At 32.2% G+C, this 26,421-nt stretch overlaps 1 protein-coding gene across 1 annotated transcript in view; it reads right to left on the minus strand.

Annotated features, from left to right (window-relative positions):
- LOC119830517 overlaps positions 1-26,421 on the minus strand; it is a 27,646-nt gene extending 1,225 nt beyond the window's left edge. The window contains exons 1-4 of the mRNA XM_038353567.1: positions 26,257-26,421; positions 23,620-24,531; positions 9,472-9,593; positions 7,200-7,226 (exon numbers count right to left, since the gene is read on the minus strand). Of these exons, the coding sequence (XP_038209495.1) occupies positions 7,200-7,226; positions 9,472-9,593; positions 23,620-24,439 (969 nt within the window). The 5' untranslated portion in view covers positions 24,440-24,531; positions 26,257-26,421. The remainder of the gene's footprint in view (positions 1-7,199; positions 7,227-9,471; positions 9,594-23,619; positions 24,532-26,256) is intronic.

The raw sequence follows: 26,421 nt of genomic DNA on the forward strand, positions 1-26,421 counted from the left end.
AGCACTTATTAAAGACGTTTAAATAAAATCTTGTCTTTTTAAAAAACGTCCTTCGGTCCGTCGAAATTTGAGTAAATATTATTATCAATGATCATTTAATTATAAGCATGTTATTATGAAAATAATGCACGCAAACACGGCTTTTCAAATAAATATTTCAAAATTCAGACAAGCTGAATTTTGGCCTGCTGGAAAATATTTTCTGTTTCTCATTAATATTAATTGAACTCTCGTCTTCCTGGCAGTATTTAATGAACTTTTAATTGTTAAACACATTTTGGTCGAAATGTTATTTTATGAATATTATTACGTTTTACATTTAAACAAAATATAATACTAGCTGAAATAAAAGTTATGATGGATAAAACACAAAATACGATCTCAATTACATATGACGACACTAAAAACACATAACGTAGTACGGAAATTACCAATTTCAAAACCATCTCGGACAACCTTCACCTGGCAATGATAATTGCTCTTATGGAATCCAGAACATGCGACCTTTACGATAAGGTCTATTATAAAAACAATAGAAACAACATACCTGAAGTGTGACAGAAGCTATACAATTACTCGCGTCGTGTTTTATTATGAAACATTACATGGGTTAGCCATTATAAAAGTTATGTGTATCGTGGCAGTGCTTATGTGACTTATTCTATTTAATATTTTCTATTGAGATCGTTTTTCATATTCTACCTACCGTTTATATAAACAATAGGAAGTCATATATGTGTTGTGTATGGAATTGAATAATGGACTGTAAAATTTGGAAGTTTATCAATTATTGCATGTAACTCAAATTCATAGACATTTGAAATGTCATATGACGTCGCTTTTTTTTAAATAAACGACACAGTTAAATTGTACAGGAGAAAAGGGAAAGAATATTTAGAGTATACAATACAAACAAACAATAAATTATTTTTAAAAGTTCTCACGTCCTTCGAAAACCTTTCCAATACAGCCTGAATAATTTCAATCGACGTAATGCTTGAGTTATTAGCTTTATCATATCAGAGATTAAGTATTTAAGCTGGTCTTAGACTTATATAAATGATGTTTCCTAACGATATGATCTCAATTGAGTACTTTGCTTAATGCTCATGTTTATCTCCCTTCATTAGTTTTGTGATAAATATACAACTTTAAACGTAAAACACTACGTCAATACGTATGTTAATTTTTTGAATTTATTAATTATTTGTTTTTATATCAGTAAATTACATCATTCGATAAGTGTTATCCATTAAATGTCACTATATTTGTATGTATGTCTATGAAAAAATATTATTAAAAAGTGGTCTCGCCAAATTATGAACTGAACATTTTTATGCAGTCGTGGTTATTGATGACAACGTGTTTACCATGATTTAAACACTAACTAATAAAGCTATCTGTTGTAAAGATAAAAATAGAAATACCATTACCGCGGTCAACACACGGGCTTCAAACGCGAACAATAAACCGCAACAACTGTGTCCACAATTTGGCTGTAAATCACTAATTCATCATAACACGGTCATGATTCACATAATTTTTAAAGCACAATTCAGTCATGCGAACCCGCAATAAAAACACTTTTACATGTTACATGTATGACGGCATCGGACAATTTACAATGACCTAATTGTATCGTCAAACGAGTGGGAATAGACAAACAAACACGCAGACACTGTCCACTAATAGAAAGCTATAAATATAGAGAAAGCCATGAACAGAATGCACTCCGATTCCCTTTTATGTTATTACATGTTATGTTATGGATCGTTCCCTTTTTATTTAAACGACCATTATCTTTTTTGTTCTGCGTTAAAACAGAACACGACCATAAAACGCAATTATACTTATACGTTTATTCATGGCATACACTGCTACTTCATATAATATGCGTTTCATGAGGAAGTAATAAGAACTTAAAACTTTTTATTCTGTTTTGAATACAAACAGCTGAGTTTTATTATTTGTAATATATTATACATACCTAGTTACTTAATATTGAATAGATATCAAACATTCAAGTCTATCTCTACCCGTCTTTGTCTCTTTCATATTAATTGTTTTTTTAATAAAATCACACTAAATAGTACTATTGTTTCATTGCTACACTATTTCAGTACCAAAAAATCTAGATTGAAGTGAAATGGAGTTATAATCTGTGAATTGTAGCACATTCATGCAATCAAACACTTGATATACTTTGGTACAGTTCTATATTATCATCGTTCATATGTCTGCCGAAAAAACATTGTGACAAAGTCAGAGGGCATTAAGAAATGTGCATTTCTCTAATCGGTCCTTAAAATAGCAATAAGAAGGAGACTGATGGTGCCACAACAATGGATATTTAATGTTCATATCATATATCCAAGTGATGTCAGCACGATATTACTGGGCCCTCGCATTGGGGTCAGGACGGAGCTTAATTGCTACAATATGGTAAAGTCTGCTATCCTAATTATTCCCGTGTGTTATAAATAGCCGCGATACAATTAGCGCTGAGAAAAGTGGAGCAACAAAACTGCTTTAAGCAAAAAGTAATGTAACTTTAATTGCTTAAACATTACGATGTCTATAATAATATTATAAAGCGGAAACGTTTGTATTCTTGTATGTCTGTAACGTTTGTAAGCCTCCTACACTTTCAGCTAGTAATTATTTCCATGGGACAGATATACCACTTTTTAAATACAACAATTTTTAATACTCCGAATTTCTTTTACTGTATGTATTTATAAAACGGCAGTGCATACAATTATACAATTTATGAATGGAAATAATAAGTACTAATTACACAGTTCACTAATTTTCACAAGAATGAATTTGATAGTGATAAAATTTTCACATAATATTTATTACGGAAATTCACCAGTTCGCATTTACTAGCGTCTATTGTAAAATAAAGGGGAAATTTTAGCTTTCATCGTTCTCGGAAAAATTACAAGCGAGAATAAGGACAGCTGTAGAAGTTTATTAAAATTCTACGAAGTAAACAGTCATTACAAAACACCACCGCATAGTATTGTGTGTCTGAAACCGAAGATGGCTCTTTTAAAACCAGCGATACAGGGTCAATATATAATATACCCATTAACCTTATTAAACTAGTATTGTATAATGGTTGCACCTGCTTAAGAACTTGCGATATAAATAAACAACGTAAATCTTTTTATACACTACTATTTTTAATGTTTAGCATTTTGCGAACGTGTCCGTTTTCTTGTCTTTGTTTTTATGAAAAATATATTAATAAATAAAAGTTATTACATAAATGCACTTAAACTGTTAACTAAAATAGAGAAAAGTTAAGATAATGTGAAAAATAATAATGGAAATGTTTTATTACCTACTAAGTCCTAAATATTACATACTTTACAAACTACTTTGATTAAACAGATTATAAGCATCATTTATGATGTAAACTTGCACCTATAACCAAGTTTCAGAACAATTGTCCGATTGCATTTGAAGGAAACAATTTCAGATCGTTTCGGCCCCAATCACGAACGGTTAATACTGTATTCGCAATATATTTCGTGACTGTGATACAATTTCCTGTTAACGCATTGTTTTAAATAAGTTCTGTTAAACGCGTCAAACTTTGCAACAGTATAGCAACAAACGCTCCATCCATTTATGGTAAAATCAAGTATTGCTCGTAGAATTGAAACAGGATAAAATAAATTGAATCACGTTTTCACTTTACTTATGAATAGAAGATAGCGCTGCTATTCTCCCAAGATAAATCAACCGACTTGAATCCAGCCCTTACCGTCCGACGTGTCATTAGTTATTACCTAACAAATATTCATGAGCGTACGTGAAATAGTAACACTAACCGGAGACATAAATATTTTAGATAAAACAAAATAATATATACGACTACAGATTAATATACTGCACTTAGCAATCAATGTTATTATTCAAGATATCGCTTTAATACTTCGTCTTATAAAATGAGACGTTCCGACACTAAACATATTGTACTATTTCATGTTTATACTCATGTTTTAGTACTAAAGGAATAAAGATATACAGTACAATATATGGCTATGCACTTTATTCGAAATGAAAGCAAGTTATAAATAGACTTATACCGTATCAGGGTATATAGTACCTGCAATAAAAGTTAAGGACTAAAATAGCACATTGTGTTAAAGGTCTAGTCCAGGAATGGCAAACTATTTTCCTTGTATTTAATATATAAATGGAACTGTTTAAAGTGGGATGATAAACCACAGTATTTACCAAAAAAAAAAACATGTCTGCATGTTTGTTTTTTAAAAGATAATGTTCGAATATATTATTAAAATTAGATAACTTCATTTTCTAGCAATCTAGTTAGCATAAAATTCTACATTCCACTGTTGACTTTATATATTCAACTTAATAAATGAGCTATTTTAATTGATATTTATTATTTTACCCGGCGGTGTAACTAGTAATGTATTGAATTGTATTTCTGCTATAAACCTATGCTTCTTATTTAATCCCTTAAATATCTTAAATAATACAGGCTAATAATTTTGCCAGAGATGTATTTCTGTACTCCGTTAACATTTATACAATATCCAATTTACTAAATAAACATGTGACAGCTAATAGTCCACCAACTTATTTACATATATCTATTTATTCCCTTTTTATCCTATAGAAGCAAAGTAGGTTTGCAACGTCTGACCTAGACAGTCATCGAGCAAAGTGAGAACCAAGAACCGATCTGATGGTTAGTTTATATTCAGGCGACATGACGGCCATCCGTAGGCACCGGCGCCCACTATCCGTAAACCCTTACTGTTTTATTTCTGCTTTTCACATCACGTTATAGTTCACTTCAATCTTGGTCATTGTTTATATAATCCTTATAATCGTTAGTTGAACTTTTTAAAAACGTCGTATATCTAAACTATATTTTTTTCAATGGTAATTTAATTTTAATGAACGATCTAACCAATACCGTCGATTTGAAAGCATAATGTTGCTTTTAAAATAAAATCCATTTAAATAAATTATGTTAGTTCAATCATTTTACAAAAAAAAATACAAAGCACCTAAAATTCATATTGATTCAGTTAGCAGCCATTAAAATCCGTACACACAAAAGTTCAATAGCACGCGCGTATGACTCAAACTGATTTGCCTTCATCATATGTTTGCTGCACTTACTAACTTGCAAGGATAAATCGTTTTCAAACGCACACGACACGATATTCTCTTTTCAGTCATTATGAACTCGTCAACCAATAACAGTCCCATATCATCACTCCTTTTAGGAATCTGTATACGAAGAGCTGATGTGATGTCATTAACCAAAATAATCACCTTTTCGGAGGTAATTAAAACCAAATGTTATGATTAAGCTGTTCACAACTACAATATAAAAATTCTTGCAACATTTTTGGACAATTATGTTCTTACGTCAGATTTATGTATGTGTACGGGTTATTTAATTACACTGGGCGCTGCAAAAATGCAAAACTTGATAATAAAGCTTATCATGTTTTTGTTATCGTGGATTTAAAAATCTGTCTGATCATTACATAACAGAATATTTATTTTTGAATATCAGAGTGGACAACCGAGCTAGTGATTCGCCTAAGATGGTAAGTAATCACCACCGCCAGTGAACATTTGCAAAGGTGCCTACAAAGGGGTAAGGGATAAGGAAAGAGTAGGCAATAAAGGAATGGAATGGGAAGGATGACTAAAGGACACGGGCCTCCGCAAACTTTTTACTTTTATCGCCATAGCTTCTAGTAAGTAAGACAATAACTAGAAATGTGAATAGTACCAGATGTATAATGCATGTATTTAACAAAGCATACATTGAAAAACAAATTGTTTAAACAATCTAGGTTTAATCAGATCTTCTTCGGAGGACAGAGGACGACACAAGAGGTCAAGAAGAGGCGTGTGAAGACATAAAAATCAGTTCGCCAGAATACACGCATAACATATGTATGAAGTTACGATCAGTCCGCTAAATATGATTAACTGCCACATATGAATACCATATTTTCCAAGAAAATAAACTAAATGTAGAAAATAAAACATCTGTTTATATTTATGACATCAGGATGTGTCTTGATAGGATTACAGTTACTTTATTCATCTTAGAGTAGTGTCATATTATATGTGTAAAATTAATGGGTCTATCCATCGTTACAAATAAATGACATTTAAATCTATTTGGTTTACTAAAATAACAGTTTTTTATAAAAATGCCTCAAATTAAATATGCTTAATTCACACCTAAAACAGAACAATGGTATTTTTTGCGTGAATGTTTCACCCGGTTAATGTCTTTAACTATTTACTAATTATGCATACTTATGCATTTGTAGGCGAATTTAGTTTGAACATATAGTATAGCCCAGTAACAAATAATGATTTCATCTGACCGCATTATAACGCATAAATGTAATGAAATGGGAAAATTGTTTGATAATGTTTTAGGTATTTATTTATTTATGAAATACTCGATCATTTATGTTTCATGACTTGTCTGATTATTATTTTTAATATATACTCTTTAAATGTTAGCTTTTTAAGAATTCATTAAAAGGATTAATAAAAATAATACAAGTATGAAAACAAATTGTACTATGTGCCTATCTTGAGAAACAAACAGCCAACGTTTATCCATTACCAACAATGCATTACAGTGTGTAAGTTAAAAAGTGAATTTGATTTACGACGTAAAAGGAAAGTAGGGCGCATGTCACGTTCATACGACTGTTTATAGTACACGTGATAAAAATACTACACTGACCAGTAAGGCCGGGAAACCATATTTAGCAACAAACGATTATACCAGCAATTCATTATATCTTACTAATCCTATTCATTAATTATTTATGTCGAAATATCCTGATAATTTATTGTTTCATTTATTAAGTAACACACATTCATCAAAAGCGGCAAACGGCAAAATATTTTAAAAATTTAACCACACCGCCGTTCTGAAACTGGATGAATGTTATTTAGAAATTCATTAGTTTAAGTGAAAAAGTGTACTCGCAAATGAAATGGATAATGTAATTCAAACAATGTTTCCTCAATGGCATAACAACGGCATGACAATTTAACATGACCGACAAACGGTTACACAAACTGATTGTAATTGCACTCGAAACAACTCGACAACAATTAGTATTCTAAAGGGCCACCAAACATACATTTTATAAAATTCTTACCTTATCGATGTAAAATCCTGGGAAAGACTGTAGGGCCGCGTGAAAAATAAAGATCAACATTTAGGAATTATTACTTAAATTAATAAGAAATAACATATTATAATTTATTTTTTATTCAGAGAAACATTTTATGTAAATTCCCACTAATAAGTCTATAAAAGATGTAAAGTTGCCTATGCAATCTAATTGAAAATATCATGCACTTATACAACATTGTGATTACAGATATTCCAAACGAGCGATACAAATTGCATAAAATTATATCTCGGACATAATTGCACAATCAAATAGAGCACTCATACATCTTCATTGAAAGCGGAAAACAGTAACACCGCATTTCCTTTCTCATACCTACGACATCCTGCTATTCGATCATGTCTTCTTCCACCGTCCACTTTCCTAATAATAATCAAGCGGGAATATTTTCCATATACATACGAGTATATAATCATAATCGTCCACAACCTGATCAAGCGGTTGAACTAACAAACCGGGTACAACAACCATTTAGACAATTTTACTAGTTCTGAAGTTGTGAATGAGAAATTCCAATGAGCCGTAAAATAACTCAAAAAACTTTAGGTTTAATTTAGTCGCTAGAATTTTAACTTCGAAAACATGATTGTTATATTGTAAGCTTTCGTTCTTAAACTATGTAATTTTGATTTATGTGTAATACGCCCACACAGTTAACATCAACGACCAAATCGTGAGCCATTCTGTTCCCATAGATAATGATCTTTGCTTTCATAATCTAAGTTTTATTAACTGCCATTAAGATAATATTCATGCAATTAACTATTTAATAATTATTTTGCTGCTTTGAAACTTAAAAAAAGATCCGGGAAGTTCCGATTATATCTAGGTACTGGATTAAAATAGATAAAGTTTGATGAGACATAATAATTTTTAATACGAACTGGGGATTGCTACTTATAAGTATACGCTCTAAATACAATCTAGAACAGTCATCATTTCGTTCCCGAGAAAATTTATATCGTAGCCTGACTTCAATTTACATTAATATAAAAAAAAAAAAACATTTTTAATACAGGTATACGTGGCGACGTGGCGATCAGGTGAATGTCAAAAACAAAACCAGGAAACCTTCAACCTTGTTAACTTAAATGCTTTACAAAATGACAGATTTATCTCACCTCGTTCGTGATAAAATCAATTATAACTCAAACTCAACTATTCACTCATTCCACTTGGCTTCTTTAGTTCCTTAAATACATTATTTAATACTTTTTTATCATTGGTTTTCGGAAAGCAGTTTATAAAGATAAAACCCGGCAAGAAATTCTGTTACTTCGACGAAAAAGGCATATAATGTATTTGGTTACTTCACTAAATACCAATTATTCTTCATTTAAGCTAGTAATGTCATAACTATCATAATTGTAGTGCACTACTAATTTGAAGCATGGCACATTATGAAAGACACATTTAAAACTTAGAATTTAATTTATATAACATGTATAAAATGCCGTCATTACATATAATAATGATAGAAATCTGAACGTGGAGCGCACTTGTTAAAAAATGACGAAGCAATCCCAAATACATTGCCAAAATTGAACTATAACCATCTATAGAAGAAACAACTTTCGTAACATGACTCGATATTGTAATTGCTTATCACTCGTTTGACCAACCTGACGCCAGTACTTTAAATAAATTGTAAAGTAAATAAACACTGCTTAATAAGAAATACTGAATCAGCATTTAATCGTCATGTTCTAGGTTTATTTCGTTTATAACTTTCGCTAACAAGGAGGGATATACCTTCGTGCAACTAATCGTGATAATGATTTGATTAGGAACAAGCGAGCCGCTCTCGCTTCGTTTCACATCAGAAAATAATTTCATAAATGTATCTCACATACACGTCCTCCCCTTGTGTACGACACGAAAACACCGGATTTATTAGTATTTCATTGCTAGCTTTTGCCCGCGGCTTTCCACGCGTTAAATTCGGAGAAGTTTAAAAGTTGTTATTATACACACATAAAACTTCCTCTTGAATCACTCTATCTTAAAAAACCCCATCAAAAACCGTTGCGTAGTTTTAAAGATTTAAGCCTACATAGGGATATAGGAACAGCCAGAGAAAGCGACTTTATTTTAAACTATGTAGTGATTTACGCTACCCAAAATACACACATCGATACTACAGACCTACTTCGCCAAACATTTTTAAAAGATACTTAATTAATTTAGTTTAAACAAATATTACACTAATAATAATAATATTCAAATGAATACTCACAGCAAGTTCCTCGCTAGTATAGGCAGTGAGCGTGCGTCGGTCTTGCTGCAATACGCAATAGAAGGGCTCCCAAGAGGGTGGCACTCCCAATGTCGCACCGCTGGTGGCACTTGAAGCTGTATCTGCGAACAATGCTATTCTGCAATAACTGTTTATTTTATTACTGACCAAATTTGGCAAAAGGAAATATAAATATTTTTGCGAATACTTCAATGTTTTATTCACTGAAATTCCACAATAAAAATTCTTAACTATTTATCCATTGTGGGAGTCGAGCACGCTTCGGCACGAATTGGGCCAGCTCGCACCGGGGAAGTACCACACCCCCACAGAAAACCGGCGTGAAATAATAGCTTGCTATTGTGTTTCGTACGGTGAGTGGGGGAGCCGGAGGCCCATATCCTTTTCCTCACCCTTCCCAGTCCTTTCCTTTATTCCTCTCATCAATCCTTTCCTAATCCCTTACCAATTAAAGTCGGCAATCCATTTGTAGAGGCGAAAGGTCTGCAATTGACCTTACGCCTCTCCAAATGTTCATGGGCGGTGGTAGCGCTTACCATCAGGCGACCCACCAGCTCCATTGCCGACTATGACATAAAAAAAAAAAAAAAAAAAAAAAAAAAAAAAAAAAAAAAAAAAAAAAAAAAAAAAAAAATCCATAACTCATGCTATGAGCACACTTCGTTGAGTTCATATAACTAATACCTAGATAGAAAATTTTATGCAATTGAAACTGTTTTTATAGTTATTTTCACTTATTCGTATTACGGTTGATTTTTTAATATTTGGATGTTTTTGTAGGTCGTGCACGCCTTAGTAGAAATAGGGCCAGCTCGCACCGAGAAAGGTACAACACTCCCACAGAAGATCGGCGTCATATCGGCGACATGCGAATGCTACTACTAACTACGTATTTGATATGACGGTTAAGGTTTGAATGCCTTAAGGGTATAAATACGATTTTAATAGTTTCCTTATGATTCTTTAACAGGCTAAACTTTCATTCAACTTTCTACCCATACACTATAAAGTGAGAACTCAATTTCGATATAATGAGGGAGGCGTACCATATTAATATTTGTATACAAACACTTAGGAGATATATTATGTAACATAAATTCAATTGAGCTTTAATATACTTATTAGCGCTTAGATCTATGACTCTATGTACGAGTACAACACTCTGTTACCGTTAACATATTTATTAATTTTGTGCACCGGTAGTGAAATCACAACCATTGGATAATTGTTAAAGCAATTTTAAACCAAACTTTTCGTCAGCTTTAACTACTCCATCGACACTAATTCGATTTTTGTTACTTTTTAACCCTTGTATTTCTATTCTATCTAGAGCTTGCCGGCTATCAAATAGGATCGCTAATTATAATCTAATGTATCACTTGATTGTAACAGTTGCTTCTAATAATAAATGAAAGCGAATAAAACATTAGTAAATGTTTACATAACAATTTCACGATATAATGTAGTAAATAAGTAATAACACGGTCACGTCTACGTAATTATTCATAGGCCCAGCTTAAAAAGGAAAATTTAATTATTTAGGGTTAAGTAAAATCGGTTTGATAATTTATAATTATTGTAGTACGCAATTCTTACACAACTTCGTAATTGCAATTTTACCTAATGAATACTATATGTTACAGTTACCTATATCTTTTACGGTATCGCCTTTACATTATGTGATGATGAAACAGATATTAATGTTTTTTTCTTATTAAGAAACATAAAAAAATATCTATAGGCATAGATTATTGATATAGGCTTCTTATTTATTTAAAATTTAAAGCTTCTAGTAATTATGAATGAATAACCATTGTCTAAACCAACTATTTATGAGTTATAAAATATCGTAAGAATCCTTCTAATTGACGATTTATATATCACTTAAAAAAAATTGGACTAATCCATTATTCAGATAGTTAATAGCTAGAAGCTGCTGACAAGTATACAAGGAGAGAACAAAGTTGTACGAAAGATTCAATGATTTTCTTTCATACAAAATAGTGTCACTTCAAAACCCTTTGTGCCCAGAGATAAAGTACATACAATCATCCCAATTGATGTAGTTATTCAACTAATAAAAGTACGCGTTGCGCCGCACGGCTACATGGATTAATGTGTTCCATTAAAGCTATTTAACGCGGTACAGAGTACAGTTAACGAGATTCAAAAGCTTGGTCAACTTTACTACTATTTTTTTTAACTTATGATCGCTTTATTTTCAAAAGAATCACTCATTATGTTTCATAGCTCTCGTAGATACAAAATAGAATAGGAGTTTTTGAAAAAGAAGCTTAAAAAGAAAAACTCTAAATAAATATAATTATGTGTATGTGTATGTAGAAATTTAGGTGAAAAATAACTGGTTATTGCTATTATTAAAATTAAAACAGATAAAAGAAAATAACTCTTCACATATTTAAGTAATAAAGAATCTTACAATACCCTTTTTTCCCAACTCATATCATAACACGTATGTACCTTTTTTAATACAATGCTAATTCTCACTAAGATATATTGTGTGAACCGTACAAAGCGGATGCGTGAATTTAAATCCACATTTAGATTTTACATATGAATTAGAAGTAAAGCTTGATGAATGCAGATGCGGATGACACATTTACTATGGATCTAAAGGGGTTATTTTAATCCGTTTTATTTACATTTACTATGGATCTAAAGGGGTTATTTTTATCCGGGAAGTGTCTAATCATTTAAAGCTCCTCGTCTATTCTTAATTCTTAATAACACTTGCAAAGGTAAAACCAACAAATAACATGCATATCTTAACTAATTCTAATGAATGAAAATTAATAGAATTTGTTCTAAACATTATCAAAATTATAACATCGAAGTATTATTGGAATCTTTTAAGGAGGGCTTAGTACCTGCGAATTAAACCATGAGTACGGTCATGTTGACGCCTTGTCCCTATCTGTACTTATTTGAATAAGCATGTAGTAATAATTATTTAGAAAGCTTTCGACGGTTTGTTCACAAAGCATCTAGTTCATCAGTTACAACACAGCTAAAAAAAAAACAACTCTCCGCTCCGCAACGTATGATTACAGCACACTAAAGGTACATAAAATGAAAATACCTCGTATTCATAGTGCCGCTAGCAATCGACGTCGGTATCTCGGGACTCGGTCACGCACGCTCATTTTGCACAAAGATATGGCTAGGTACCAAAAGCGAAATAAGGGCCACCAGCCACTATTGTGATACTATTTTTAAATGCACCGCATATCGTTGCTTGCAGATTTTGTTTATTGTGGCAATGCGCCTCGTTATTGTTATGCAAAATATCCTATTCAAATGTTTATTAGGCTTACAATTACAGTTGCTAATGGGAGCACTAAAGAAAAAAAATGTTCACTTCGCGTTTGTGCACTGCGATATTTATACTTGAAATTATCGTTTTTGATAAAACACTACCTTCGTTAACTGAAACAAATCCTACTTTATGTGTCTATTTTTGACTTGTTAATCGTAATATAAGTGCATTTATATAATGTATGTACATATATAATTAAATCTTGTCTATAATATTTGCATTTAGTATAAATTAATATTCATGGATATATTTCTATGTACGGATACGCCAGACGGGATACGACTAGGCTTAAAGCATAATAGGTGCCATCAAAGTGCATACTGCTTATATGCATTCATGATGCATACTTAGAAGGCTATTTGAATTTTCTTCTGAAGTAGGTTTAGCACCAACTTCCTTTGTATGTATGATATCTTAATTATAAATCTCCTATTGAAAATTGAAGTTATCAGTACGTAAAATAGTAATTACACAGATTACACATGAGATAAGTGAAAATATTTCAAATATTAGACGAAATCATCTTGTATCTTAAATTTATATCATGTTTATTAATAATTATATCTAGTAGAAACTAGCGTTTACACTAACTAAATTCTCTCACTTAAATCATTTAATGCTGGCGATCTTGACCATGATAATAAGATAAACTCATGAAATTATTGTATTATCACCGATGCTCGATAAGTGTACAAAGTTTCGTCGAAAGTAAGTCTATGGAATACGTACGTGTATGTACCATACAAACATACAAGTGAAGCTAATAAAAACGTCTTAACAACAAGACACTCGAAGAATATAGACTATAACGAGGAATATACTATTATATTATGATAAATTAAAATCACTAAGTATCTCTTTCATTCTCGTCTATTCGTATAATTTGATTTGTTAACTGTATATTATGTATATTTGCGTTTACAGTAAATAGTAAAAGCTCAGAACTGCAAACAAACAACTTCTAAAGCATGATTACATGTCGTCATGACTTCGCTCCATTGAACTCAAAAGGACCTATTATAATGCTGATTTATGCATAAGCGCATTGAACTTACAATGTTAAATAGAGTGGGAGGATGTTCGGCGTCCGAAGTTTGTGCTTTAAATTTCAATATTTTATAAAAACGGTTTATTATTTGTTGTTAAAATTGTTATTTTGATAGCGTTCGAATTTTTAATTATTTATACATAGATGTAGTTTCAAGAGGGTATGATAAAATACGATTATTATGTACTATAATTATCGGAAAAATATTATTTATAATACTATAATTGTATTTTTGCACACATTAAAATGATAAATTTATTATTACAATACCATATTGTAGCTCTTGAACTTTATGTAATAAAACCTGAACGCGAATTAATTTATAAACATTAAACAGTGATTATATTCGACTCAGCGTCCTTATAAAGTACCTACTTCGGTGCATAAAATTGAAACAAGTTTATAATAAAACAACAGGTCCTTTCAATTATTAACGCGGTGTTAAATAAATACCAAATCAAGTTTGTATAAAACGTACCTGTTGAAATTTATTATCCATATGTGGCAAAGAAATTGGCCCTAAGTAACCACTATGCTATTACGACACACGAAATCATTAAAACACTTTATTATTTATTTATTTATTTATTTAAATAAAGGCTTACCAACTAGATACATAATTTCTTATTAAAACTATTAAAACATTAAACTATACATCAACACATTAGTGCTTATGTATCTAAATTACAGGTAGGCACAGCTTTACCAGCATTTGAAATAAAAATAAAAGTTTGATGTACAGCTACAAATATTGAAATTTAATATAATTAGCTTAAGGCATTCAAAATTTGCTTCTTGAACAATTATCATTCAACATAATATTTTGGTTAATAAATTTTGTCGCAACAAACTTAATAATCCAACTGAGTATACTGCTTAGTTATTTACTAGGTACTCAGACGATAAAAATATAACAACTGTATTAAAATTACAATGATTATGTAACAAGCATTCTAAACATTCTAACCTTGAATATCAAGATATAGGGCTCTTACTCATAGTCAACATATATTAGTTAGTTCGTCATAGTTCACATGTAATATTGTACAGCTTGACCTTTACGTTTCTAACAAAAAATCCCTTCTCCACGTTTCCCTACGCTAAGTAAACTTAAAGGTCAGTCGTCGATCGACTACAAAGGGCTTTGACTCATTCACGCTGTGTAGACAATTGTACGCAAGCCGTATGCAAACCCTAATTATAACTTAGTTCACGGTTCACATTCGCAAACGTCCATTGACATTGAACAAGAAATAACGTGGGAATGTAATATGTACCTTATAATATACCTAATCTCCTTAAATTTTAACATTTCTATCAACAGATGTAAAGCAAATGCCTAAAAAATAATCTTCAACCAAAAGATGTGTCGCGAAATCATGATAACGTTCAAAATATGACAAACCACAAACATCGACGGCTTTGGCAGAAAAGTAGGTTGTGCTAACTTTAGAAGGAAAATTCTATATTAATATTACGTGTATGTTATGAAATCCCTCTTATGTATCGCATATCGATGTATAATACAACTTGTGTTACTGCATCCCGTCCGCTGATAGTAGCGTAGGCGATGAATCCACAATATTTATAAGGACAGGTTACATATTGCCAAGTGTTTCATTTTGATTTGTGTTTTGTGTTCATATACATAGGAATTAAGTCTGTGTTATAGAATTTCTACAAAATCAGGTTATTTTATTAGTTACTCGTCAAATTTGTGACCCAATTATTATAGTAAAATAAGTATAAAATCATTCCCTCCCCGAAACACTCCCGAGTATTTCCTGATTTTAGCGCATTCAAACGAACAAACAAACACTTCAAATACATATTAAAATGTTAGTATAAAAGCATAGGTAACCTTTAAAAGTGGTTGTGTAATAGCATCAGATGACATTGGCATCGAGTAATATAACGAAATAATAAGGTAATTGTAATCCAATCAGACTGTGCCAATTCGGCAATTGAGCTATGCATATTATAAATCATAAATCAAACTTTCGCATGAGTTTTGGTGGAATAAATAAACTCAACTCATGTCAAATACATAACACCTCATAAGCGTAATCATCAAAATAATATATCAAAGTGATAAAGGTGGAAAATCATATTATTCAAATATATCACCACTTAACCTAATAAAACAAGTTAATTCATATTCATGTCAGTATTGACTTACGTAACATATACTTGTGTGTAATATGATTGATTTTATATATGTTCTTTAGAATTTACATATAGCGTGGGTGGTAGCACGCAGGCCCTCACAACCCACATAGAGAAAGCAATCTGACACAAATAGACCGGGACCAGACTTAACAAACGAATTAAGATTAATATCGACTACTATTGTGATGAATGACACTTCGATAACAACTGGAGTAATATAATAAGGTATTTAGTTAATAAGAGCGCTTAACGTCCATCGTCTGTAACGGTGTCTCAAGCAGTTAATAGAATTTGATTGAAATGATTCACTTGTGATTAATAATTTTGAACAGCTAAGCTGCTCATGGATATCGAAAGATGGTGGTCATATAGTTTTTTGACATATGTTTTTTATCACGGCTTGTGTTCTACAATTGCAATTGACGTTTCACGAACCACGAGTTTCGTTTAAGAGGGCGTGAGAGAGAAAGAGAGAGAGAATATCATTTAAGTAGATATTTTGATGAGGGCAGCACACGCCATGAATCATACAGCTGAATGAAAACAAACGTGTCAGCTTAAAGCGATGCACAATCACGATCATATTACCCAGAAAATATACTCCAACAATGATAATAACAAACACGAATGTTCCCACAACCGTACATTTGATGTAACAAAGATAGCGTTGAATAACACACATCTATTATTTTGCGACGGAAGCAATGTGACCTCACTTCTCGTTTTGTTGATATATACAAATCTTGCAGGGAATCTAAGTTTACTGATGTATCTTAGCTATTCAATACATTTGCAAATTGTCTCATCAATTATGATAGTTTATGTTGAGGTTTTAGCCTGGTCACGAAGATTTTAAAGGGCTATATTTATTTAAGCCGATTTACACAGCCACAATAAAATCAAATTAATAAATCCAATAACTAACTCCACAATTATAATAAACGTAACACAAATTTTCAGGTGCGCGTTCTAGCTCAGAGCGACGAATGAAAATATGCTACACTTGATCACAATAATAAAAGTAATAATACACGTTGACACGTTCCAAACGGAAGAGTTCGTTATTAGCGGTTGTGAGTTCCCATAATTACCTCATAATACTACGTTCATAATGTCACTGTACGTACATCGCCACAGAAAAAGAACTTTCACCATTGATGTCGGTCTTGACACGTGGCACAGGAAGTTAGTATGCACGCGTAAGCTCTTAGCATACTTCCATGAAGTGATGCACTTCCTCTCGTTTGTATTGCCATTTCGATACAATGCCTTATTTCATTATTATTCAATACCCAAAGGATATAAAGCAGCTTACAATATTCCAAGAAAATTGGCTTGGCAATCTAAGTAAAGAAAGATCATGGAAGCAAATAATAAAAAAAAATATTTGAAATAGAACGAAGAAAAATTAACCATTACATATTAGCATCAAAACATAGACATTGTTAATTTGATCTTCAATCTCATGAGACTATTCAATTGAAACTAATTACATTTGTCTTACAGCTCGACACAAAGAAACGTGAGCGCATATAAAAGCTTCTTATACTCTGAATATGTCACGTCTTCCGAACGACCGACCTCATTCATGCTCATATCAAAAGAAATCATATGAATACACTATTCAATTTTTCAACCCATTTCTTGCATAGAGCCGTGACTCAAAGGGGATTATAATTTATGAATCGGCTGCACACTCAAGTCACGAACTCGACATTCATAAATAATGTAAGTACCAAACTTCAACACCTAAATTAATTCGAATACAGAAGCCGAACATACCGAACATACAAAGTCTAAGTTTAACCCGAATACACCATAAATAAATAACATTTAGCATGCAATTATTGTAACGACTTTGAAATGGCTAAAATGGCTATAATCAATAATTGTTCCGTGTACTGGTGTTTTTGTCTGCTACAAATACAAACGTAGTGTATTAACTTGCAGGTATATACAATTTAAATGTCAAACGGATACTTTAAATACCCTTTAATCATATACTATGTAGTTAGTTGAGTTTCTTGTGTCAACATATTTCATATTTGCGTACTAACTACTATCCAAAATGTAGTTAATACATAGTGAATGCAACGCCTTGTTAATTCGAGTCGACTATATACCATTATAAACGTACATGCCTGTGGAATGATCAATTAACCAATATCCTTACATGCATGGCTGCTCTAGATAATGTTACGTTAATTAACGCAAACGATATTAAATCACAAGTTGTGACGAAATGAAAAAGTATGAAATGTTTTGAACAACGAATACTTACAACAAAAGCTGAAAGTGTATACAACGAATTTTTCTTAAATGTTACTTCTGACGTCAGTATGTAGAGTGAGTATGAAAATGAACCAGTTTAGCGAGTGACCGCAACTACAGGTGCTGGGTAGGAGCGCGTGCGCAAGCTGCAGGCTGCCTTGTGCCCATACCATTTTATTGTACACATTCTTATCAGCTCACATGGCGTTCTAATTGTTTGAGAGCACATGCCCATTTTTTGAATGCTTAAGAATTAATTTCCTATTAAACACAATTCTTGCAAATACACAAATAGATAACGATCAGTTTGATTAAGACGATAAGCCTTTTTAGCACAATAGTGGCTCTTTTGATTATTATAGTACTAAATAATAAATAATATATTACATCCTCAGGAAATTTTAATAAAGAGTACTTTGTAGACTCAAGAAATCAGAAATTTAGAAATGTCATCACTTATATAATTGTTCAATATTTTGTATAGATTCAACCTTCAAAAGACATCTCTATTAACGTTTTATGAAAATAATATATGTCATTGTCATATACATATAAAAATAACAAGCTATTTAAATGCACATTTGACCTTTGCGAATAACAAACAAATTAAAAAAGCTTTTGCATTTTATGCATATAAATGCGTATTATATTGCATAAAACTTATATCTAGCAATAATGAGACTGGTTTTATGAAACAAATATAAATGATAATTATAAAGAAAAATAACAAAAAAACAAACACCTAATAAGAAAGAGGTTCTTGAATAATCATAAAAAACCTATTATTTCAAAATTGATTTATTATGAAAAATACATAATTCTTTACCCACTTTATTCCCTAAATAATATAGTAGATGATTTTTTAATAAACCCTCCCAAATCAAGGTTTCTATATGAACTGTAAATTGATATACCTACATCTGATACATACACAAACAAAACGGAAACTCGAACCGAATTCTAAAAAGGTATCTACAATTCCCACAGCCGCTACACGCATTTAATGAAAAACACGGAATCTCATATTACTTAGCCTTGACATAAGTATGTGGTAAACTCGAAATAATTACGAAACGCTTGAAACAGAATTCATTGATTTATCTGGGTCTACAAACGCTTAGTTAGTGCAAATTTGTGAATAGATGCAGACGTCATAACATACATTCATTTTTATAACATGTTAAATCATATGTTATCTTTGAATTACAACAACACGCATTGTTGGGAACACAAACACGTAATTTATGCACCGAAAGTGATACATAGTCGTAAAATAATATGTATAAAATAGAACATTCACAACGAATCACTGGAACCGCTACTGAGTTTTAATTTCAACAACACAGATCACGTCGTTCGATTCAAAGCGAGCCAATGACCGCCACTACTAAGAGTGTTGGTAAGGAATACTTATGCAATCAAAATGAATTCCAACTCCACTTCTACCTCATAAGAAAATACTGTACCAATACTATTACTATATCAAACTATTTTTGTACTATTTACGAAGTACCTACGGCTATCTTATAAAGTGTAGACTTTATAAGGCGGGTTTTTGGTCACTGATGTTTTAACATAATGTTAATAACTTATAAGGATTGTTCAATCAATTGTCGTTTGGATTTTAAAAGTTATTTTTACCTCCAATAATAAGAAGCTAGATAAATAAATACAGAAAACATTACTTTAAATTGCCTGCAAAAATTATAAACATAGCTTATATATGTATACCTAATTAATAATCTTTATAACAAGATAATGGGCCAATAAGGTTTATTCTTACAAATAAATTGCAATAATAATGATCATATTACATACTAATACTATTAACTTCTAAATGTAGCATTTACTTTAAAAAACGTAAACACAACCACGCGAGCAATTATTTCTAAATAAACGTTACGTCGAGCTTATCAAGGACTTATCTAAAGCTCTATCTTATCTCAAGCCGTTTTAATAGGTTCGCTAGTGCTTATGTTATTTCCTATTTAATCGATGTGTTCCGTCCACCGTGAGATAAGAAGAATTGACTATGTAATCGAGCTTTGTCGTAGTCTCTCTTTCACTTTAATTTATTTTAAATACATTTGTACATGATATGATATCATATAGAAATTAGATAGAGAGATGCCTAGATTACTAAGTTCAAGTTAATTTTTTTCAAAGGCAAGTAATCATCTTATTTGTTTTAATTTTATAATATGTTGATAATTTTCCAAGTTCAAAACCTCGGTTTTTAATAAGTAACGTACCAAATTCAAACGCAACTTGTAAGAAACAGTTTTTTATAACGGAATTAAAACGCAATTTACTATTTCAACGCGTGACTATTGTGATTATTTGCAGTGAGAAAACACGACAACCAAAATAGTGTAGTCTATAAATCAATCTATATATATACATATTTTTTTTATTTACTATCGCCAATTTACAAACATTGATAAGCAATAAGTTAGTCTCATTGCAATTTTGTTTGCAATTAATATATGTACTTAAAAACATTTTATGATAATTTATAAACATATATGATTCGCCTTATTCTTAAGTCACAATATTACAAAAAATCTCTTTATTTACAATTCCGATAATAAATGATATCATTATCATTACTTTTATCAAGAATTGAATTTGGACCACAAAATGTCTTTCGTATTAGAAATTATCGATTCAAAGGGTCTGTTACACACTATATCTATTATTATTTGTTATTGCTACTATGACTAACTAGCGAATGAGATAATGTTTAAGGCATGTTATAATCGAAATTTAAACCACATCAAAGCGACCATAATTAGATACCGTAAGCTCAATTTCATATCTGTATTGTTTTGCGCACAAATTGCTCACCATTACGCGAAATAGCAAACACCGCAATAACTGTCTCACTATGAGACGTAATATGACTTTACTTTTATTGAATCTTTGTTTATTGCTATACCGTTGCAGTCAAATTGAAATTTGTAATGTAAAAAGAAAACTATTGTATACATAAAAGTGGCATACTCGCCAGCGAGACCTTAAATCTTCATTGAGTAACTGAGCCAGCAGATTTATAGCAGGGTAAAATTTGTTTGTACACACTCTACTGAACCTATGTATATGGTACTTACTCATTATTTTCTATACAGGACGGTCCACAATAGCATTGAAATCTCCACATCTCGCAGTGTTGCACCGCCACAAGAAGTTAATTAAATGAAAACAAGAAAGCTTCCTAATGAACGCTGCTAATAGCTGAACTTCCACGTTACCGGTTCGAACCTAACTAACAGACTAGCCGTTACTGTATAACATCAGAAACTGGAAAATATTTTTTATTACTATGTTCAGAGAAATATGTCATATTCCTGGTGGTTCGTTGTCATGCTTTAATTGTCGCTTACCAGTACATTTGATTAGATCTTACTGGTTTCTTGATTTTAATATAAGAGTTCAAAAATATACCAAATGTGTACCAACCCATCAAAGTAATTTGGGAAGGGAAGATCTCACTGTGGGTAGTAGGTACGTAACATGGTTCGAATTTACAATTAGCTACACATTTATGAATCGTTTCAATATAATCTAACAAAATATATTTCGTACTATATTAGACCATAGATTACTATACTACTTTTTATAAATTAAAATATACCCGCCACGGTTATTCCTTTGGATTTAAGTTCTTTGTATATATATTTACAATTATGAAAAAACCTCAAGGTCATTAATAAATTCAAAATGGTTTATTGTGATCACCGCCACAGAAAATTTTCAATCTGCACTATCAAGCGTTGCAAAATACAAAATAAAATATATTTGTCACCTCATACGTTAAACGAAACCAAACACCATAAAGCACACTACATTGACCCTGTGGTTTCTCATCGAACGATCTGATGTTTATACGGTCTGCCACGTCTCGGCCATGGCCTCTGTTGTTAACAATAGCAGTACAAACACATTGCCAATATTTAGTACAATTTTACCACGAAATGATTCAAATTATACATGAGGTAGTTTTACACCGGCTTTATTGCTTGGTATTGAGCATTTCAATAGCGAAATGGCTGTAAACAAAGTGATCACACTCTGTTATGTGTTGTGTAGCTATCGAAAAGTAAAAAAAAAATTATTTGGTACATCGAAATTATAAAAGTACCTTATTTTTATGCAACGCTTTAAAACCGAAAAATATCATCGAAAATATTGAACGAGCGTGTTTAGCTAGTTAAGATTAGATTAATGATTTACAAAATTACAATTCAAACATAATCTCTCTGCAAGCAAATAATAATATATAATATATCCCAAAATAACTGAACAAATACAGTTAAGTATTATGAGAAATCTTCAATCATTTCACTAAACATGTCCCTGATTTACTTTTAAATGTAATAATGTTTGCCAGCAAACCAGATCTCGAGAACCTGTTATCAAATCTCGTCAGACATTAATACCGAATTTATCAAGGAATTTTAATGCTACATATTTAATAATAGGTTATATCACATAATAGCGGTTACTTTCAAATATAAATTTTCACACGGTATTCATTTAATCGTCATTCGTGTTTTATAAATCAGATCATGTAAAAAGCAGCTCGTATAAAACTTTAAGTAGGACACCACTAATGAATACACGTATTGTATCTGTTTTATCTTGTACGAGATCTATCGAATTTGCATGTAAGTTAACAATCGTCCTCTATATCCACCGGTAATTAGAAACTTCTGAGTCGGTAACGGTACGCAGTTTGTTGCACTACGACTCCCATAAAAGCTCTTAGACTTCCGTGATGAACAGTTTCATATTAGAAATACGGTTACGTCTCATAATGATGACATACCAAATCACAATTTAATAACATCATATTATGTTTTATTTTGATCCAAAATAAGTATGCGTACAAAAACATGAACAGTTAAAGTGGCAGACGTCTATCTTTGGCAAATATAACGGTGAAAAGCTGTTGAACATTGAACATAAAATAAATAGAAATGTCAAGCCCTTGTATTGCGGATCATGACTGTCATCCTATTACCATGCAATGCTTACGACATTCTTCTCTAGTTATAGTTAGTCCGTGATTTTACAATACACTTGCTCATATTGCGGCTATGACAATGACTTTGAGTGATTGATGTGATAGTAATTTCTCACACACCGTTGTTCGTATCCGATACAAGTACCTCGGACGCAGACCACATGGCAGCTTAGCGCAATGACATCGCCTCACAGTACACCGCGAAACTAATGACTAAGACATCTACAAACATGCAGTGGATTGATGGCACATCTATCAAGAAATATATCAACTTACCACAACTATCAGGAAGTGCGTACAAAATTCCACATAAAGCTGCAGAGACTGGGTTGGTATTTTGATCAGCTGAATTGTCTTCACATCCCACAGGATCAGATTGGGCTGGCTCAAATAATGTCAAATCTAAGCCATCCATATCACTTCGTGTTGAAACACGGTCTTCTTCTACTATTGTATCACAAAAATTCTCTGGCGATTCGACTTCTTTCGGACTGCGACTACACACACCATCGCTGAGAGGATCACAGCAACAGGTATCAGAGAAAGGTTCAAAATCTCTACAGTCAAACTCGCATCGCTCAAAACTGTCACAAGTACACGATGACAATGCATCTGACTCCGACCCCTCGACAACAAATAGATTGGCCCCGTTAACATCTCGCTGAACTGCTTCTGTTTGCGTTGATATGAAAAATACATTGGAAGCATATGGCACTTTTTGTATTTGAACTCCAACACTGCTATCCAATCTTTCACTGGGGTGGTTGCGCTCTTTCGTATGTGATTGGATACTTTCTACGGGGGAACGACAGTCTTCATACCGAGCAAAACTTGAGGTGTCCGTCAAATTGGAAGATCGATCTACGGAATATACATCTGCGTAGGGATCTCCGGGGTCGCTATGTAAAGGCGGCAGGCGATACGGAACATGAGAGCGGGCTCCGTGGAAGATTGTTGTATACGGACAGGTATGCGGAGGTCGAGAGCGGTCTGCACGACGAGGATAGCTGGCGGCGAAGGGGTCGCGAGGTGGAGCCCCCTCGGCATCTATAAACGCCTCGCTCGTGGACAGCACGTTGTATCGCCAGTCTGGCATCGCTTACAAACACCATCACTTTACGAAATCACTAATACTCATCTCATGTCCTCATACTTCACTGAAGAATATGACCTACTTTCATAACGAAACTGAGTAAAATTAATTTCACTACGGTTGGCATCCGCAACTGTGCAAATATTGAACGAAAACCAGTTATGCACTTAGAGTGACATCATTGAACGCATGATTGCCTTTGCACGTTGAAAATCTCAATAAAATTATTAGCTTAGTTGGTCGATACTGAAATTTATTTATTTTTTAATAACCTAATCAGAGAAACGAAAAAGAAATAACATGCATGACGAACGTTCGAGGGAATACAATATTAATGTTTTAATATTGCACGCTGACCGCTGAATGGTTAGGCCACTTGGGGCAACAATATTTTAGTCAGTAATTAAAAAACCTGTGGTTAAACTGTTAATAATTTGTCTGTTAAGGTGGAATTGTGTAAGTGAACAAAAGGTCAATGCCTGAGAGTCGTGCTTAGAAAACGCAATTATTTTGTAAGTACTCTGAAATTGTTATAGCGGCTTGATAATAACAGATGCGGGCTCGTGACGGTACTAACGTCCATTGGGAAGAGTTTTTAAACGTATTCTATCACAGCACAAAGCCAGATACGAATGATAATCGGATAAATTCGTGACTCTGCAGCACATCTTCACAAAACTTCATAGTACGTAACAACATAGATTATATTATATTAAGTAAAGGCTACATAATGTAAAATAATTTTACGGACAAATATGTTTTAATTTTTTTACTGTTATAAATTATGTCTTATTATAACCGTACAATCAACTATATAAAGTGAATTCGTAACAATTATGAACTTCATAATTGTTTTCTTATGATAGTTTTGTAACTTATTCATTAAATCCGCAATCTGTACATAATATTTGTTATACATTCTTTTGTCGTAAAATTTTTTTCTACACACCAAATAAGATGATTTTTTTGGATTGTTATAGTAAAACATCGATATCATAAATTTTAACTGTGTGTGATTGTAATTAAACTTCTTAAAACTTTATCAAAAATATAACTTAATAATGCATGATTTCTATATAAGCAGAGGAAGATGATGCCCAAAAAGGTCATTCACCAATATCTATTTTTACACGTGCTCTTTGTTAGTTCCCTATAATCTTCATAATCAACGCCCTAATTTGTATAAACAATATTTCATTGGATATAACTGTACTGCACTATTATTATATATATATATATATATATATATACATGGGAGATTATATAATAATGTAAGGCACAGGAGAGATGACAAATAACTACCATAAAAGAATCCCGCTTTAGAAGTTAAAACCAAATCTGCAAAGAAATATCTAAAACTTGAATGTTTTATCAGTGGATTATTTTGGAAGTACTGTTATAAATATTTATCTTGATAGATAAATTTTATAATCTCCTCAGATGGAATGACCACCTAGTAAGTAACAATATAAGTACTCGTGAGAGCCGCATTGCATTATTGAGGATTATAAACCAGGTTTGTTGCCATCCCAATTTATTTCTACTTAATAGTTTACTACCTTAAAGCTTTGCTAGGCCGCACTGTATAACATATTTTAACATAAACGTTATTAATGACTGTTTGTTGCATGAAACACTTTATTCAAACACCTGATATATTGCTAAATGATTTTTGTCCGCTTTTTAACTATTCGCATAAATCGGTTTGTTAATATTGAAGCGTAAATTAGCACAAACCCTTCCGCTGCAAAAGCAATCAATAATTTATATCGAACGTAATAAACTTGATTAGATAGCCGGATGCCGATCGGAGTAAAAACCTTATCAAAAACTTGGATAAATACGAGCACAACACTATCTGTCACAGAAAAACTTGAGGTGATCGGATGTCATTCGGTTACCGAACGTACAGCGGCTGCGTGCGCGCAAAATAGCAGTGCGCGTCGCTGGTCGCGCCCGGCCAGACTGGAAGTTGGGACTCGGAG

The sequence above is a fragment of the Zerene cesonia genome, chromosome 11, assembly GCF_012273895.1.
Source record: "Zerene cesonia ecotype Mississippi chromosome 11, Zerene_cesonia_1.1, whole genome shotgun sequence".
NCBI classification, from domain to species: Eukaryota; Metazoa; Arthropoda; class Insecta; order Lepidoptera; family Pieridae; genus Zerene; species Zerene cesonia.